This window comes from Nicotiana tabacum, chromosome 13 (assembly GCF_000715075.1).
Source record: "Nicotiana tabacum cultivar K326 chromosome 13, ASM71507v2, whole genome shotgun sequence".
In the NCBI taxonomy this organism is placed as follows: Eukaryota; Viridiplantae; Streptophyta; class Magnoliopsida; order Solanales; family Solanaceae; genus Nicotiana; species Nicotiana tabacum.
Window position 1 is genome coordinate 29,336,133 of NC_134092.1, and position 21,087 is coordinate 29,357,219.

General features: G+C 33.0%; 1 protein-coding gene across 2 annotated transcripts; it reads right to left on the minus strand.

Moving 5' to 3' along the window:
* Positions 1-5,678: 5,678 nt before the first annotated feature.
* Positions 5,679-13,783, minus strand: LOC107798525 (uncharacterized). Of its 2 annotated transcripts, none has more exons than XM_075227869.1 (12): positions 13,357-13,783; positions 11,289-11,435; positions 11,014-11,128; positions 10,818-10,912; positions 10,353-10,456; positions 10,194-10,231; positions 9,659-9,894; positions 9,096-9,189; positions 8,805-8,995; positions 7,229-7,448; positions 6,809-6,976; positions 5,679-6,157 (listed from the first exon to the last, which is right to left on the minus strand). In XM_075227869.1, exons 1-12 carry the CDS (start codon positions 13,576-13,578, stop codon positions 6,003-6,005), a joined length of 1,785 nt encoding a protein of 594 aa, XP_075083970.1. In that variant the 5' UTR covers positions 13,579-13,783; the 3' UTR covers positions 5,679-6,002. The 2 variants fall into 2 exon arrangements, with proteins under 2 accessions (XP_075083970.1, XP_075083969.1); XM_075227868.1 differs by having other exon boundaries at positions 10,353-10,465.
* Positions 13,784-21,087: the final 7,304 nt, after the last annotated feature.

Consider the following 21,087-nt stretch of genomic DNA (forward strand, 5'->3'; position numbering starts at 1 on the left):
AAAATGTCTTATATTCAGCCGCTTCAATTCATTTATCAAAAAATCCATAATTTTTTCTAAACACAAAAAAGAAAAAACAAGTGAATTCTTCAAAGAAATTCCTAAAATGCTATGATTTATTTAATTAATAATAATAAGTATTTGCTTTCGATTAAAAAAAATTTGACAGGTGTTATTTGCAATAATTTTGTTAATAGACAGTAGATAATACATCAATCCTTAAAAGAACACCCGGAGAAATTTTTTGCAAGCAAACGGTGTTCAATATAGTGCTTGGCAGAGGCGGACCGCGAATGTAGCATTCGGCCAGTCGATTTATCAGAATCCAGTACTTTCGTTTATGAAACTTAAATTAATGTGTAAAAATTCAATAAAATTATACTAAATAATATATATGAGCCGACAATTAAAATAATAATAAATTCAATAATTAGGCCATCCATAAATTTTTTTTATATGTAAACCTACAATAAGAGCATTGCAGCAAAGATTGAACAGTCAAATAGTAGTAGTAAAATGACATGAAAAAATGGAAGCTTACCTTTTTAATTATCAATTATAAATAGAATAAAATAATTCGAAGAACAGTAGAATATTATCAAAATTTATGAGTTTATGATAACCATCTCAAGGTTAGACTATATTATTGCGAGCTTTCGATCGTATAAAAAATATAGAGAGAGATATTAGAGAACGATCATGCCACGCCCCCAACTGAGGTGGGGCGTGATTGGCACTCAACCCTTATCACTCGTTGAGTGAACCATGTGCTAGTTGTATCAAAACTTCAGGTTTAATAGAAAACAACCTAATGCGCTTAAATATTCATTCTAGTCAAGTTGCGATTCGTAAAGGGACTAATAAAATAATCAATAAAGAAAAAATCCCAAAATATCTTAATACTAACCCACTAACAAGTCATGGGCCTCTAAAATTTGAAAAAAACTGAAATACATAGCCTCCAGGGCATTCCCCGAAAATAAAATAAACATCTAAAAATAAATAATAGTCTCATAAGAGTCCGCTACCGATGGGATGAATCAACTGAGTCTGTAAACTAAATCTGAAATATCTCCTCTAGCCACGTGCCTTGTTACTTGCATCATCAATACCTACCACACGATGTAGCAGGCTCAAACGGGCAAATAGTCTGTTTGGCCAAGCTAGAAAAATCAGTTTATTTTGAGAAGTGTTTTTTCAAAAGTGCTTTTCAAAAAAGTATTTTTGGAGAACAGCAGTTTGTGTTTGGCTAATCAATTTAAAAAGCACTTTTGAACAATAATTTGTATTTGGCCCAAATTTTTAAAAAGTGCTTTTATATGTCAAATTACAAATAAGGACATGAAGAGATTTGCTTAATAGTTAATATTATATAAGTAGATAAATAATTATAAATTTTTATTATTATAGATAATAATTAAGTTTTTTATTTTATTTAAGTAAAATATAAAAATAAAATTGAAAAGTACTTTATTCTTTCAAGATAATTTAAATATATCAAAAATCATCCAATAAATATGAAAGTTCATCCCAAAAATTATTTTATATTACTTAATAGTTTAAATTAAGTAAGATTATTTTGGTATATATAATATTTTGCAAAAGATATTTTTGGTTGGAAGAAAAGTCAAAACTGCTTCTGATTCTGCTTCTGGAGAGAAGATACTTTTTTCTGCTTCTTCAAAATTACTTCTGCTTCTATCCAAAAGCACTTTTTTAAAAAAAAAAAAAAGAAGCTTGGCCAAACACCTTAAATTGAGGAAAAAGGCACTTTTTTTTGAAAAAAAAATACTTTGGCATGCTAGAAGCTTGGCCAAATAGGCTACAAGTATTACCAAAGGATACCGAGTAAGTCTCATAGGCTACCTCCTAAAAAGCCAGAGCGAGATTCTGGGAAAACAATATAAAAGAAAATGGACATACGGAAAATCATATAAATCATATAAAAATCTTATAAACAAGTAATGAGCTGGAAACTGAAACTATAAGCTGAACTGTAAACCAAAACTGAACATTTTTCTGAAATTCAGTACACGTAGTGGCCCTGCATACGTGAGCATCTGGAAACTCGTACGGGGGAGTGTCGGCCTAGCTCCCCAACAAACAGTTGGCACCTGCGAGCGTGGGGTAACTAACTCTGGCATCATGGTACTCACGCTGGGGGAGGTTGGTCACTTCTCCCTACTGAATGATCACATTGATGCATGTATTAATGTTGAAACTGAATACTTAACTGAATGTAAATATCACAAACAAACGTACTTAACAACTGGTAATACAAATAAGCATGTGTTTCTGTCATATATATCGTCGTACTGAATAAGAATGAAGTAAACGTAGTATTTGGATTGCAATAAGACATTGCTTGAATTTATTGAACACATGGAGCACAGGGGTTCTAATGGAATTCTCTACTAGGAAAGTAAGCCTCAACTCACCTTAAAGCTCGCTCAGCTTCGACTTCATGTATCCTCCAAACCTCCCGATTCACAAATTTTCAATCTATATGTAACAGTCGGGTTCAATTCACATCAATACAAGTCCAAAGAATATAACATTACTCTCTTCAATTTAAGAAGATTACTCAAATCTTCTAACTCGTGAGTTTTCAACAATACAGGGAAACTATGTATACCTACTTCAATTCTATAGTCCAATGAGTTATAATCATCACTAAGAACATATCGTACCATACTCAGTCAAGACTCTATTATCAAATTTTTACTTTTACTGCTCAAACCCTAACTCTTGTTTGGAATTATAATTAACTATCTTCATATATAACTGATAATTAAAGCAAAGGAACAAAAGAAAAGAAAAAGGATGAAAGGAAAAGTAGACTCCTCTTACTCTATGTCGGCGACGAGCAATTTTTGTTTTTGTGTTTCTTTGCATTCCTCGTCAGCATTCAGAAGCGAAGAAAGGCTTGATACCTTATGTCTTTTATTATTTTAAAAAGACCAAATGAAACCCAAATATGACCATCGCTCAATTGGCTGGCCCACTATATATTTAATTATATGCAAATTTGATTGAACGTGCTGCCACCCATGCTACTTTTTGACTCCAAATAAAAGCAAAAGTTTTGCCAATTAGAAAGTCTTTTTATTTTCTCTACCCCTGGCCCACTTGTCTTTCATTGCTGACCAAGATCCTTGTATATTTCTTGCTAATTCCTTACATATAAAATAGATGTACTTCTTTTACATACATCATCGTATTGCCATTATAAGGACAAATGTATCGAGTGTTGCATTTCAATACATTGAGCAAACAAGATTTTATTTATTCTTAAGTATCCGTCCTACCATATTAGTTCATATCCTATACACATATTGTCCCAAATACTTCGCTTAAACCATGCAAGTCCTTATACCATTCGAGCACTTTAATTACGTTATGAACTCCGAGATTATTAAAAATTTTAAGCTAGAATTTTATGGGGCTTTACAGATCAATTAATAAAAGTATCGTTAAACAATTTTTTTAAGAGAACTCAGATAATATTTGAAGTTGATATTAGAGAAAATATCAAGAAATTAAGTGTTTGTCTGAAAAAGAAAAGAAAGAAATCATTTTAATTTTTGCTTGAACATACAATTTTCTCAAAATGCAATGTGACGAGTTGAGAAGGATCTTATGACTAGGAGTATTCATGAAAAATAAAAATTTGAATCAAATTAATTTAAATTAGATTCATATGAGAAAGTTTAATCGATAGTGAAGTATTATAAAGAAACCACAAGAGTTGAGGAAGCGAAACACGTAGAACCGGAGGTGCAAAATATGCATAAATTCATGCTCATCATACTTGCAAAATATCAACCAATACTCAGTTAATTTTTTGTTTCAGAAAAAAAAAATGTTCCCCGTCGACCATCCCAAGAAAAACTAGAACAATATGAAGTCATCATCAATTTCATAAAGTAACATGCTAGAAGATCCATAAAAAGCAAACATTCACATTTTAATATAGTATGTATTATGGAGAAAGTTTTGGAACAAAATTTCGTGCCTTTGTGTTGGATTATATTTATAAAAATTGAAGAAAAAAAAATTTAAACTAAAGGGAAAAAAATCATTTTCTATTTACTTAAGGACACGTTTTCTAAAATCTTGAGTTAGCTTTGATTTTGAAACCCACATTTGTCACATTGCTTGAATAACATGACTTTGTGCGGACTAAATGTGCATTTCAACTTCACAAAAGGACTTTGAGAAAATAATTTCAATAAAAATAAGGAAATAATACTATGTTTGAAAGAAAAATGGAACTTTAAGAGAAAACAACTTTACAAATTTTTTTAGTATGATCAATTTAGGAATACGTCTGTAATATTCTTTTCGTAATTTTCTTAAGGTTAATTTTTTTAGTTTTTTAATGTAATTTTATCTTTGTTAAATTAGATTAGTATTAAATTAAGTCTTTTAATTATCACCATATAGATATATCAGAGCACAATTTTATGAGGACGATTTAAGTTTTTTCACTAAGGTGCTATTAAATAGGAAATTTGATAATAGAAGTATTGTTACTTAAAATCTTTATATTTTTCTTGATATACTAAAATATTACATTTGCCAAAATTGGTTAAGTTTAAATTAGTTTTGAATAAACTTGGTTGTATTAAGCATTAATATGTTATAACTCAAATTGACTTCAACAGAATTGTTTCGGATGTAGTAATTTTTTTGTAAAAAAAAAAAAGGTGAAAAGAGAATATCTATTTTGATCATGCAAATAGTGGCATTTTGATTATAAAGTCAAAAATTCTACATCACCAAGTGACTTCTATTTATCTTATCAATTATCCCACGGTTCCCTATGATCTTTTATAGATGCTTTATCTGTCAAATGTTCCAACCAACTTTATTTAATTAACTGCTAAGCAACTCTGAAAGAAAACTTTACCAGCTTAGCTATGGCAATTGGGTCCGGATACACCCTCACTAGTATTGACTATTGAATACACACAACAATAGTTATCTGAAGCTGAATTAGCTCATTAAGAAACACATGAACCGCTTCAAAGGACCATTTGAGGCGCATTTCTTATGATTCATTTGTTTCCAGTTGTGTCGTAAGGAAAAACCTTACTCAAGCAAATCCAACCAACCATACGCTTCCCTTTACTTAATATTTTATAAAATAACGAATTAATCAATTTTTATACTAGTATCTTTTTCCAAACCTCGCTAGGCATCAATTTTTGTCGAGATCCTAAAGTTATCGTTTTTTTTAAGTATGAATTGAGAGAAATAAATCGGAAAGAATTTTATTCTAATAGCCTTTTCAATTCAAATGGCTCACGTGTGTCTGATAAGTCGATTCCGTCGAAGATAACTACGGCCAGATTTTCGTCACCTAGTCTATATCAAAGGACTATTTTAAATTAATTCCCAAACACAAGATTCAAGAAACTATTTTTGTCAATTTCCTCACTTTTGAAAGACAACGTGCGTGACAGGTTTGGCCGACTTTTTCTTGCACATTCCACTACTAAGAGGAACGAAGGATCTCAAGTGTCCGTTGAAATGAAACTAAGTTGTACGACTTTATAATCCATTACAGTTCATTTCCTCTGCTGTGAAACCCCATTTGGAAACGGATTGACACAGCCTAAATTCTGGTTAGATACATATGCAAGACTGCTATTTGAAAATTTTCTGAATGAAGATTGTCAAAAGTATCAAGTAAATTAAAGACACTAAGCAGTTATCTTAGTCACACCCGAACATATGATTCTAACAGCAATAAAAGAAAAACAAACTCAAAAAACCTATGACAATAGATTCTGGTACTATGGCTTCAAAAAAACGTACGAATAGGATCTTAAGGAAAGTCACGGGAAGCTTACTGTCCTGGAAGTGCCAGAATTACGTCTCAAGCCGCTGTCTGTCATTTCAGATTCTCGATGAAGCTACTCATTTCTGAGAACATTCCAAAACCAAACTCCATAGTTCCTTGATGGTGTAGTAGTAAAACGTAAGCAAAATTCAGATTAGTTAGTTTTCTTTTCGTCTTCTTTCAGTGCTAAAGTTTCTGAACTACTAGAAGCTTGATCCGTATCCTCCCCAGCGAAACCAAACTCATTCACTCGTTTCTTATCCACTGGATAAACCCATCTCTGATATAGGTAAATTAAAAATATAAGATCTGCATGGCAAAGACAGATGAAACATTAGTAACCCAATTGGATGAAAGCTAATGCATATAATACAACCACACAAACGCATAGAACGCTTGCAATAATAGACTTCTAAAACAAGATCACCACAAAAATTAGTGGCTCAACTATATCAATTAGGCTGGAGACAAATGTAAAAGGAACAGTAGCATCCAGGCAATGTCTGCTTACTGCTCCTTTGGTTTTCACAAAAAACAGTATTACAAAATGGTCAACTGAATCCAGCATATAAGCTGCTACAATCAAATAACCAAGTTCATCGTTTATAATGGTTAAAGATTGCTCGAGCTTCTGTTAAGATGTTTATCGCAACCAGTATTGAAGTCTCAAACACTGAGAACACATACTTAGCATCTTATAGATGTTCTTATCTAGCTGGTCACTTGATTAACCAAGAAAGTCCCAAGACCTTGGCTTTGGTGTCGTAATAGAGGACAGTCAATGAAACTCTCTAAAGAGTCTGTATTATGTTCTATGGCTTTGAGCTTATGAAACAACATTAGAATTCAAAGTAAAAGGCAAAACTGGCTTGGATTCCAACGGTCAGAGAACAACGGCCGCTACTTAACCAAATAAAAACCAATCAACCAACTACAAAGAATCTTATTTCAAAAACTTACCATCACGGAACACAGACAGGCGATGTAGCAATGGCATTTTTATTACAAATGCAAACAAATCATCAATAATGGTATTGAGAAATTTGTAAGTCATCTGCCTCCAAGGTAAATGAGCAACAGACTTCAGCTTATAATTGATGAACAACTGGGGACACATCATAACAAAACCTGCAAAAATAAGAGTAGAAAATAATAAATTACCAAGAAGCAAAGCGATGGGAGTATATGCTATCAGAAGTCCTTGCTTTAAATGTTTTTAAGAGTACAAGCTTCTAGAAAGTGTGAACTGTGATTGTACTATCAGTTGCAAGATGATCTGAAAATGTTTCTCACATTGTTCAGCTGATGCGAGGCTTTGAGTACATTACTGAGATCCTAAATACCAAAAGATAAAAGATGAAAAGACCAATAGAAACTTACCGAACATATAGACACAGCTTGTCATGGATGAGAGGATCCACGAGTACCAACTCTTGTGACGTTCATACATTAAAGAGTATATGGAAAAGCACACGACAAGGAAGAACAACACATAGGACAAATACTTCATGGCAAGATCATCATATTCTTTCGTCTTATTTCCAGCATACGATTCCCGATCTCGGAACCTCAACATAGGTATTCTACCAGATCTGTCAATCTAGAAATCAAGGACAATTAGCAATAGAACTGTTGGCGGTTTGAATTTATGCTTAACAAATCACAGTATGTAAAAAGAAGGCATCAACAATGAAGAAGACATTAAGTTTGAATTCTCAATTTCTAATCTCCAATTTAGTTAGTATTCTACCTCCTAAGCAACTCACATCTTCCAAGTAAACTAAACTAAGTGAGAACCACACAAGAAGCAATCATATAAGATAAGTAGCCCGATTATGATGACATAAGGAACAGTAAATATATCTATCTCTCTCCCTCCCTCTCTAAATATATATATATATATAGAGAGAGAGAGAGAAAGGGGGGGGGGGTTGCTAACCTACTACATAGTTCTAGTAGGATAGCAATGCACGCACATTGATTTGTCTTAAATACCTTATTAGCACACTAATAAAACATTAATAGGAGGGGCTTTACTGTCTTTTTACCAAAATCTAAACATGGTTGTCCTTTTCCTTTCTGTCTCCCTCATCAATGGTGACTACCCAAAATAACAAACATAAAATTGAGAAATAAATTAAAGACAAACAATAGTTTCTCTTTTTAGAACCATTTGGCTGACGGGAATAACTTTTTATTGTTCTTTCCTACTCTTTTAGAACCACTAGTTTTAGTGCCGACCTCCGTGGAAGTGTTGTTGGAGGAATTGTTACTGGGCTTTGAGGTATTCAAATCAGATTTGAAATTAACATTTTTGACATTTTGAAGAAGGAGAGGAGGAGCAAAGCTTGTGGAGTGATATGAGATTGGAATTGGAGATGTCGGATAATGGGTCTCTTTCTTGTTCAAGGATTTAGAGCTGTTTGGGTTATTTCTTTGAGTAGCCACATCAATCTTTTCTCTTTTCTGCTTTCACTATGAACGACGGCGAGAAGTAAAAAAGAACAAGAGGGGAGAAGATATCTGGGTTTAAGATTTGATATAAAGACAAAAAAGCCCCGATCATTATGCTTGTTTAATTTGTTGTCAGGGGCATTTAAGGCAAACAAATGTGCGTACACTGCTAACCTACTACAACCATGTTAGTAGGAGCAAAACCTCCATATATACATATATATATATATATATATATTTCTCCTGATTACTAGTCAATGAACATAGTAAATAAGAAAATATTTCGGAGGACTTAGATGCTCAATAAGATAACCGAAAAAAAGGGCAGGAAATATCAATAAAATTTTGCCTTAAACTTCCAATCACTCTAACTGTCTAAAGCATATAGAAGAAAGAACTAACGACCAAGCACCAGCATGAAATTAGAAGACTTTATTACAATGAAGCCAAATGACAATTAAAGAACTGAACAAAAATTCATCTCTATTATTAGTGATCATACCTCAATGTGCATCGCCTTCCCTATTTTCCAGAACTCTATACAGCAACCAATACCAGAACTTGCAAGTATCATCCATGAAGTATCATTATCAAGCAAGTACAGGAAGACAATGAGCTGGCAAATAAAGTTCACGATGACTGATTTTGCAGACAACCCTTCCATGGATTTGTTTTTATTCCAAAATTGAATATCTGCAAGGAAAGAAAACATATTTATTCTGAATCCGATCTACTGCACGCTTCCTGTAATTTCCTGGGAAGGCGCAAATGCTCAAAGCAAAATTATATTTACCATTCTTGAACGCCAAGAAGTCAAATACTGAATGCAGTAGTGAGACCATCATGGTCACCCCCAAAAGGTAAGGATTTCCTTCCAAAAAAACTCTCTGGAAAAAGTGCGATAAATCACGTGACAAACGCATATATAATAGTTGCACTGTGTGACAATAATGTACGTTGCTAAAATTTCACATCATGACCACAGTGATCTAAAGCAGGACTCTATATGTTAGTTTGACCTTTTGGAGTTGGAAATTTTATAGATATTTACTGGAGGCAGACATGCAAATTGGTACTAATAATAAAAGAAAGAAGTATAACAAAGTAAATTCAGATAGAAAAAAAGTATGCATATTCTAGGTAATAAACAGAATATACACAGATAATGTACGTCTCCTGGTTTTCCAATTTTGTAACGTCCAGTATATTCTTGAGCATTGTGGTGCCTGTATAATATTTACATTTATCTACACACTTTTCGGGCTTAACTACAAATCACTTGCATCTGGATAATTCATGTGCAAAAGTGCTATGCCAATGCATACATACTACCGGAAAAAAAAAAGTAAACTATACCTTTAGTTCATCAGACTCTCCCTCGAGCATGCTACCATAACTACGATGAACCTGGAAGGATTGGTCAATCTGGAGGAATAGCTGCCATTTTGTCATGCTCATGGGGCTCACCTCTAAATGCAGAGGCACCTCAGTTACTGATTCATTGAGAGGTATTAATTTATCCCTAAGTAACCAAAACTCATTGAAGAAAATGGTCGGATAGTAGTTTCCTGTTGTGGATTCGATATTCATGTCTAAGAAGCCAGGTAAAGGAATTCAACTGTGGGAAAATATCTTTTGCTAACAAGAAGAACAGATGAAAGATGCCAACTCACACAGAATTAAATAAAAGAGCAAGAGAAGATAGGATTTAGCATGAAGGAAATCATAAACTTGCGTGAAACAAGTTTACCAATTTCTTCCACAAGTTTAATCGAGCTGCTTCTTGCGTACTGCAGAAGTTTCTAATATTGCAGCTTCTTTAGCACAGTACAGTGTGTAAAAGGAACCCACAAGAAGAATAAAGACACATAGGACGTAAAACCAAGGATACAAGGAGCAACAATAGGTGGAATCGCATTTCCAGTGTATCTGCAAAAAGGAAAAGAGCAAAGAGTGGAAAAAGAAAGAAGAAAAAGAACTGAATGTTAGAATGTACACATTAGAAGGAAATACAGTTAAACAGATCAGAAAGAGAGGCAAGTATGCATACCTTGTAAAATCATCGACCAAGTTGATTGTAACATTAGGTTTCCAATATGAAATCCACTCAACAGGAGCATCCTCCTTAAGATCATCTTGGGCTTCTTGAACTGCCTGAGAAAACTACTCATCATACCTCATGATTATATGGAATTAAAACCTTATATGGTGACGAAAAGAACGATAATTCATATAGGAGCAAACGAAATTTATTACACCACAGTGTGAAATAGTCAAAAAAGTCATTCTGCTGGTTCAGGAGTTGATGTCATAATGTAAAATAGTCAGAAAGATTATTCTGTTGGGTGGGATCCGAAGTTAAGAATCTAGAGGGTATATTTGAGGAAAACCGAGGCAGGGAACAAATTACTCACGCATTAAATGCAGAAACGAAAGATTTGATGCTTAAGCCATAAAACAAGCCCACAGATATTGCATATGCACACAAATACAAATATAAAAAACACAGGTGTACCTCAGGAATGGTAAGACCCTCATTTGAGTCCTCAGAATTTTTTAAAAGGCTCTTCTTCTTGTCTGCTTTAGATTTGGGTAAATATTTCACAACAGCTGGGTTCACAGAAACAGTACATTAGAATTAGGTACTAAAGGAATTCCACCTTCTACCACCATAGGTAAGGACAAAAAATTCACAGATAACATGATCTTACGATATGTCTGTCCAAAAGCAGCCAATGGATGATACTCGGGATCATTTGGATCGGGTGAATACCCAGAACGTGCAAAGAAAACATGAGCATATAGACTCCCATTATGCCTCACTGCCTGAGAGGAAAAATCATAGGCAACCAAGTAAAGATGAGTATTGTGCCACAGTAAAAGTGCAAAACAGGAAAGGCACATGCATTCAAAAGCGAAAGACAGTATCCTGAATCAATTTTTTCTTCTAATTGAATAAGACACTTCAAAAGGCAGCTAATGGTACCTCGGATGGATTATACTTCAAAGAAATAGACCTGGTACTTTCTGGTCCCCAAACTGCATATGGTATATTTGTCTCATGCCAAATAAGTGCACCTTCACTGCCAAAGTCACTGAATTTTTCTTGTTCGGAAAGATAGAACCACATGTCCTATAAAAAGGCCATGCCAGAAAGTTTTAAGTGGAGCATAATTGTAGTTAAATAAGATATGATGTATTCACAAAGCACTTATAGGAAATACTTGGCATAATCGTGTAATGGGAACATGCAAAGGCTCCCCCCCCCCCCCAAAAAAAAAAAAAAACCTCCTATTCCTCAATCCAGTGCAGTCTGCTGCATTAAAATTTTCTTAATTGCTTTATTTTCATTGCATAATGACAGACTTTTCAGCTTTTTATAAATTTATGTTATTTTATTAGCAAATGGATAAATAACGGAATAGCATTATGTAGGTATATAAGTTTGCTATTATCTCTGAATGACACTATTTGAACTTCTTTTATGTGGTAAACGCCAAGCGCCCTAAAGCCACTCCCTTCCTAGGCACCAACATTGGTTTTTCCCACTTTCCTCCTTTAGTGACTCGAACTCCCAGCCTCTTAGTTGTTAACGGAGTGTTCTTACCACTAGAGCAAATCATTTTGCCAATGATCCTAGTTCAATGTTTAAAGAAACAGTTGTCGATAACAGCTTGCTATAGGATCCCCAATGATAAAATACAACCACAAGACAAGAATATATTACTCTTCCCCTCTTTTCTATCATTCTCTACTTATGCCTTTTCTTTAGGCATGGGCGGAGAAGGGGGTTATTGAGGTAGCAAACTCATAAGAATTTCATGGGACAGGTTCATATCAATCGCAATTGCATACAAAACAAGTACTTGTCCTCGATCTTCTTTTTATAATCGAGAAATCCCCAAGGACAATTGATGCACGGTATGAAACTCTTTAAATAATGGGCTTGCCCTCTACCTTCTCCACTTAAATATCAGGCTTTTGCAAGCGGCGTGGTTCAAATTTTACTTGTCCTTTGATCTTATCAGAATTATATCCGTCAATTAAAATATCTTTTGCCGTGAATCATTTTTCACATTGGGCAAAAAAACACAGCTTAGCAGCAACTCCATTATTTCGCACATCACATCCAAGTTTGCACATCACTCGATTCCCTAACTCCGTTTCCCAGGAAATAGTGTCACCATTGAAACAACAAAAGTCCACTCTATTGCATCAAACTTCAGCTAAATATCCATACGCAAAATTAGGAAAATAAATGGTTGAAGATTGAAAAATACAAAGAATATTTGAAGTTGAAGTCGGAAAAAGGGTATTTGAAAGTTGAAATTGTGTATTAGACATGAATTTCAGTTGGGAGAAAAAAGTTAGAGTTTTGTCAGTGCAAATCATATTTCACTTGAAGTACTCCTCAAACCAGTTTTACAAACTTCAAAATCTATAGTTTGAGTTGAAATTGGAATTGACCAAATTGTAAAACAAACACTGGTTTAAAATTTTTTTCTTCAAAAATTCCAAATATTACACACTACCCTCCCAGACCCACCTGTGGGAGTACACTGGGTATGATATTATTGATGGTGGTGGACAAGCCCATCTACGGGAATACCCTGGGTATGTTGGTGGTGGTGGACAAACGGCATGGAACCATGCAAAAAGGAGAAAGAAACTATCTTTCTACGTTTAGCTGTTGCTCAAAACTTAAGAATCAATCAGTTTCAGATTCACTGTTGCGTGCTTCAACTATCTCATTCGAAATCCATCAAGCAACTTCTTTTTATACGCATACGACAAATTTGTTCACAATGTGACAGCAGCGGAGCTAGCTTGTCGCAAGGGGTTCAATTAACTGCGCCACACTCCGAACCGACTACTTCTAATTTCTAAATCCGCCTCTACTAGTGGAAACTATTAAACAGCAATATTTATACGACCAGGTCACCTATTAGGTAATTATCAGATAATAACCTAGTATCACAGTTAAAATATACAACCAGATGAATACTAGTAAGTAGAAATACTATTAAAGAGAGAGAGAGAGGAGGAGGACGGACCAAAGGTTCGCCTTTGTGGAAGAGATTGGAGATCTGGAGATTAGGAACAGACGGATCGGAGGAGATTGGCTTTTTCGGCGAGAAAAACTTGGAAGCGAAGTACCAGAAAACCGCTACTCTTATTATCCCCGTCAGCATCTGTCCAACTCCTCCCTGCTGCCGCTGCTGCTGCGCAGGGGGCGGCTGTTCTCTTCCGCCACCTTCAATCGCCGGCGGCGCCATTGCTGTGTCTTTACGCTACAATAATCTCTTGCCGGCGGCGAAAAATATCGCGAGAAGTAAAGACTGAAAAGAAAAAAGTGAGCGCGTGGTTTTTATATAAATATCAGGGCGATTGGAACAAGAAGATATTTTTTAGCCAAGGGGTTTCTGAGGGAGAAGAGAATTCTCTCTTTGTTGGGACTTACGAGCGGCCACGACTGTAAGCAAATAGGACAGTGACACTTTGGAGTCTTTTACTGGTTGGCAAGCTAACATTACATAAGTGTCACAACTTAAAACAAATAAATCTAATATTAACAGAAAAATATTTATATTTGTAGCACATAATTATATAAAAATAGAAATATTAATTATTAATCTCTATACATAAATAATTTGAATGAAAAGTTAATAATTATTTATATAAAAATTATATTTTTTTTTCTTTTTATCTATTAGCTTTCCTTCTTTTTCTTTATTTTTTTAATTTTATTTTCTGCTGAAGTCAATATATTTTCTAAATTTGTTCCATTCGTTTTCTTTTTAATTATCCTTCTTAAGTTTTTCTCTTCCTTCTTTCTTCCTTTCTTAACATAAAGATCTTACTTCGATAATAATATACGTTAATATATACAAAATATATATAAAAAAATAAATATATATATTAAATTAACACATATAAAATATACAAAAAAATATACATAAAAAATACATCTTCAATTAAGATGACACTTAGACATGTGAAATATACATAAAAAAATATAGCTTAAATTTAATTAAGATGGCATATAAATATACAAAAAAAATATATATAAAAAATATATAAATATACATAAAAAATACATTCTGAATTAAAATGGCACTTGACATATAAAATATATTTGAAATATACATTAAAAATACATCTTAAAATAAGATGGCACTTCACAAATAAATATACAAAAATTATATACATAAAAATACATTTTGAATTAAAGTAATACTTGATATACAAAGTATAAAAGACGTATAAATCAATACATCTTGAATTTAGGTGGCATTCACATATGCATCAGATTTTTAAAAATGGAGTGAAGAAGATGAATGTTGGGCTTGATTTTTGTAATATGCTAATAATGAAAAAAAAATACTTTTTATGGAATAAACAATAAATGATGTTATTTTTTTAAATAATTCAATATATAAAAAAGGATCAAGTGTGTAAAAAACTCCATAAAATAACATAGGGCGAACTGCACCAGCAGCCACTTTTAGGCCATACTCTTTAAAATATATCCATAATTTATATGTATTTAAAAATTAGTTAGTTCATTCAAACTTTACGAGTAATTATCCTGAAATTTTTAGCTGCTAATTTAGAATTCATGACTAATTGTCCTAGATTTTTAAACTGCTAATTTAATTAGGATATAAGATTCGAATTTCCTGTACAATTTTCGAACTTTAGGAACGATGTCCTAAAATTTGAACTTAGAGGTTTAAATTCCAGGAGGCCGAGTCATGAAATTTGACGAATTGGCCAATCCTTAAATATATTGTATACCATTAATATATTTTAAACAGCATGCTTAAAGGTGGCTATCAGATTCCTCAAATTAAATTATAGGTTGAATGTGCTCTCCTATTTAGTAGGCTACTCTTTTTAGTTAGACTCTCATATTTTAAAGGGATTTTTACCTAGCTATAAACTATATGAATTTTTTTACCCTTTCTAAACAAATTTTAACTTAATTACATGGGTATATATATTTTACCAATTATATATATTTTAAGAATTAATTGAGATATCAATTACTCCCGTGTCTCTCTAACGTTCCTTTCCCACTCCCCCACATTTCTGAACCTCTCTCCCTCCATTAACGCTGGACTTTCTTATTTTTTCAAAAAATATTTCCAATTTCTCTCTCAAAATTCTAGGTTTGCCTGACATTATTCGAAATCCTTAGTTCAACAACAATTCCTTCTATATCGATGAAGAAAAAAGGAACTCCGACGAAAAGCCCTAAAAAACCTACTGATTCTAGAGATGGTAAAATTCTTATATTTGATTTGGGTGCTTTTACACAAGATTCACCCAAAAAAAGGTAAAATCCCGACATGCAATACCAGATAAAAAGTTTCCAAACATACAACACCAGAGAAAACTTCTTCCCCTACCCCTTGTGAAGCTAGAGCAGATGCGCGAACAAAATTAAAGCACGACAGGGATGCTGCTGAAAGATCGTCATTTGCAAAGCTAGTAAAATGGGAGGGCAAAGAAATCGCTGGCGATGACGATTTCGTGGAGGGAGATGTGATTCCCAAATCTGCAAAAAAATAAAATAAAAGTATCTCTTGCTGACAAACCTTCAAAAAGAAAGAAGGTTCATAAATCTTATATACGCATACCTCAACATCCTTTAGACAAGGTAACATTGTGGTATTTACAATATTTATTTTTTAGTTTTAGTAAAAAAAACCATTTCATAATCATTCTGCAACCTATTTTTTATTGTAGAAAATTTATCTACATTATGTATATGTTGTTGTTTTCAAATTTTTTAAATATTTTTGCAATTGCATATTTGTTGTATAATAATTGATGAAAATTTATTTGTGGTATGTATTTCATGAGTTTGTTTGTTTTCTTGGTTATTTTGTGTTCTCTTGTCAGTATGAAGGTTGAATATGTCATGTGTTGTATGTTAATTTTTTCAATTTTGTTTCAAAACCATTTTAATTATTTTTTCTTTGTAAAAAAATCATAGATAATATGTATAGGAGTTATTTTTTACCCATTATTTTAAATGTATGTTACGTTGTAGTTTTCTTGTTCAATATGTATGTGAATTTGTCAATACGTTGTCTAAATTTTGTGTAAACAAATCACTGTCAGTTTTATGTAGTTGCATTGTAGTTTAATTATTTTATTTGTATTTGAATTTGCCATTTAAATGTCTGGGACTTGTCAATGTACTACTGTCATTTGCGTATAGATAAATTGTAGCAGCATTGTTCTTATGTTTGTCTTTTATGTCTTTAAACATGTTTTAGTAACTTATTGTTCTTTCCGTATATAATAAAAAAAATTGCACCACATGATATTGATTATGTCGTCACTAGGTTTCAAATATTATCTGACCTTGTTATTCCTGCCCAAATTAAAGTCTTATTGTCTTATAAGGGTAAAACATTATTTGAGAAGACATGTTTTGGGTACTTTCTTGACATGCCGAAAATATATATACAAAATCAGGCAATTAACCTTCTGTTGAAGAATAAATTGAATACAACTAGGTCTGATTTTTTTCAGCAGAGATAAAGGGTCAGAGGCTGAACTTTGGGCTGAGGGAGTTTGCTCTTATTACCGGCCTCAAATGTATTACAGAATTAACAAACTTTGGGTACACTCCTAAATATGATAGTAAAACAATGAGAAATTATTTTCCAAACAAGAAAAAAGTTGAGAAGTCGTACCTGCAACAAATTGTGTTGGGCCATAGTTGAGTGAATGACGAGAATGTAGTCAAGTTATGTATTCTGTATCTTATAGAGCTCTTCCTCTTGCTTCAGAGAAAGAGAATGGTTTGATAGACCACTTTCGGTTCTATTTGGCTGACTCAGAGCAGTATGCAAATTACCCATGGGATATAGATGCTTATACACTATTGCTTCAGTCTGCTAGGCATAAGTTGAGCTCATCCGTGCATTTTTACCTTTTTTGAGGTTTTCTCCTCGCTATGCAAATATAGTTGTATATGTGTTGCTCTGAGTTAACACAGATATTGCTACAAAGGTTAGCAATTCGATCCCCCGTATCCTTATTTGGACAGTAACAAAGGACAAGATATGAATTTTTGCATTGGGAGAGAAGATGATCAAACCATCTTGGATCGGGGTAAATTTTACGCAATCCATATTACTAATTTTCTACATACATTAATGTTAACAAAAATATTAACATGTTTAACACAACTATTTCACATGTTTATTCTACAGATAATATAACTACAAATTATATACATAAGTTCATTAACTCTCTTATATGGTTGTTTCACTCAGTTCACCAACATGATTGAAGCCCTAGAAGAACTATCTAGACTGACTTTGCTAGACAAAGATGAGTATATGGTAGAAGAAGCTGATACGTAGGCCGTCCATCCGAGAGATGCTCCATTTTCATCTGGCACTAAGCAGTCTATGGGAAGAGATGACAATTCAGAGATTTTGGAAGAACTAAAAAAATTAAGATATGATGTGGATAAGGTAATAACTTTTGACATTGCAAGTTTTTTTCGAGGCAATTTATGTTGTGACAAATAATTTCTTTAACTCATTTTATTTTTTGCCTTGGGTCGGTTTAGACCTTGGAATGTTCGAGAAAAAGGTATACCTCATTTTATATTTATAGGCTTGTTTATATATTTGTAAGCCTCGTGTTATTAGGTACATACTAAGCTTATTTGGTTTTCTAGGTTTTTGAAGAACTAGGTAGCATGCGAGAGCTATTCACCGATTCCTTCAAGACCGTGTTACGAGCAATCAATAGTCAACATGATTTAATATCAATGCTAAGGTGTCATTTATAATATAGTCATTTTGGCCAAAAATAAGTACACTAGTTATGTTTATATTAGCATTCACAAAGCTGCATCCTTAATCTATTTACTTGCAGGGTAGTGGCAGTTTTAAAAAAAATGCTGACCATTACCAAGCAGGGAACACACAACAGTATCATGGTAGTAGTTCCAAACAAGAATTGGGCAGCAGCACTAAAATAAGTATTTACAATTCTAATACAAATTTGTGACAGACTTACATATGTTATACATATTTACAAATTGTCAACAACTTTTAGTACATATCATCTACATTATATTTCCATATATTGTTGTAAGTACAGGACACACGTCTGATATTCAAAAAGAGAAGAATGTTCCTATATCATGTCCGGTAGGTGTTGACTTATCTTTCCAGTTTCAAGAGGCATTCATGAAAGAAACAACATGTATGATTTCATATATTTTTTCTCTTTATTTCAACATATACAATACATTACAGCTATATGACATGATTTCAACATTCTTACTACAACTTAATTACAAGTTATTAATATTTTAGTTCTGTTAAAAAAAATTATCTACGATTCTATAATATTATATACATATGTTGTCACAGAGAAGGAGACTATACATTTACACTCTCCAAATCAGGATGCGAGTGTTGCCATAAAAATAGAGGATTTCAATGAACATTTAATTGGTAGAACCTCATACATATTAATTTTCCTTTTCTTATGTTAAAACAAAATCCATATAATTCTATAACTTTTATAAATCTGATGTCACAGAGAAAGGAACGATGCATTTGCACTCTTCAATTCAGGAAGCAAATATTTTCCAACAAGGAGAGAATTACAATGAAGATTTCAATGGTATCAATTATTACATTATAATGTAGTTTTAATAAACTGTATAAAAAAATCACAGCTTTTATATTATTAGCAATTTTTCAACATATCTTATGCAAGCAACATACCATATTATTCTTTGTTTTTAACTCTGTAGGTGAACCAGTCGACTTCGTCAATGTTGCTGACTCGGACAATGATTTTAAGTATGGAAAAAGGTCAATAACCCTAGATGATTTTGAGTTGCCTAAGAACTTTTCACATATAGTTAAGTTTGGCGATGTTAACCAAGATGAAACAACCTCTCTACAACAAGGAAGAACAAGGCTTTCTGGAAAGCATGCTAGATCTCTATTTGTCCCGGATTTCAGCTATGGTAGAAGCAGTTCTACTGGATCTCCCCCTATTTTTCACATTAAGCATCAATTTACTGGGGTTATTGGTGCTAATATTGATCCTAATTAGTTGAAAGAATTGTGTGACTGTGTATATTTTGGGACCGGCAAGGTTTTAATGAGATTAGTTTCTACACCTTTTCATATTATGGAGGGCATAAAATTTATGAGTTTTCATTTGCCAGTACATTTTTATTTATTTTTTTATGTCTTTAAATAGGAAGAAGGCATCTTATACTGTTAAAGATAACCTGCTCAACTCGTTGTTTGATTTTGGAGTTGAGAAAGTTGATAGAAATGACTGTTTTTATACTTTGGCACATCCTGGACAAATCCTAACTAATACGATTCATTCAAACCTCGACAGATAATTATAAGATACAATTTTATGTTTTTTTAGATATTTGTAGATATTTTGTTATACATTTATTTATAAATTATTGAATGTAGTGATAAATTATGTCTTGTGTTATTTTTTTGTAGCACATTGATGTGATTTTATACTATTTGAGAAAGAGAGGAAAGTATGATCCTGAAAACAGAACTCGTTTTACAAACATTGACTATTGCTTCAAGACCAGAATAGAACAAGTTCATGAGAAGTACATGAAGGCCCATGCCGATAGAAAACTTGTTGTCGTCAAACAAACGGATATCGTATCAGAATACATATTGGGGTACCGATTACTTGCAAATGTTGCATGGGACAAAGTTGAGTTTGTGATTATCCCCATCAACATTGTTGAAAAATTTCATCGGTTGTTGGTTGTGTTTGACATTACCGATAGTGTTCTCTATCTTTACGATTCTTTAGTTTCTTCCCGTAATCACAAACTTGTTGAATCGGTTATCAAGAAGTTTGCTGTTATGATCCCCCTTTACTTGTCATGCACCAGCTTGTTTGGCAAGCGGCCAGATATTAACTATAAGAACACAAAGGTATACATTGAAAATATGTTACTGACCCTCTTGAAATTCAGTGATTGGTCGGAGAGATACCCCAACAAAAAGAGGGATCACTGTATGTACTTCTTTTACTTCTCTTTGCCCAATTTCATTTTACACTAACTGCTAAAGCTTTTACCATTATATTTTTTGCAGTGATTACGTTGAATATGTCAGCCTTAGACAATTGTTGATTCCAAATGAAGAGCTTTCTTATATTGATCAACACCATAAATGCTATGGAGCGTTCCTTTGAAATTATGCTAGAAAGAAGCAAGAGCTTGGTGCAATCAGTGAAAGTGAGGTTACTGGAAGATTAGCAAGAAAAAAATGTGCATCAGCAGTGAGGGAGCGAACAATAGTCCGGAACAAAAGAAATTAGTTAGCTAATCCATTAGCAGGATTGTAGTGAAATTGTTTAGTTGTAGCTTAATTGTAGTAAACTTGTTTTGCCTTTTTTTGTTCTATTAGCAAAATTACTCCGGGTTAAATATCAACACATCCGTAGAATATTTTTTTGTTAAAAGTTCTTAGTACTTGATCTCCATAGTGATACAACATAACATCTTTTTTATGCCTATTTTATCATACATAACACATTTTGTACATAAATGCTACTTAAAATGTAAAGTCTCAAACATTTAGCTTTACCATTCAAGTACATTTTAATTACATATAAAATACTACTCTCTATTAGCATGTTATAATTTAACTACAATTTCGTTACACAATATATACAATTTAGCTACAACAAATATACTTTATGTACAATACCCATACAAATTTAGCAGTCTTGTAAAA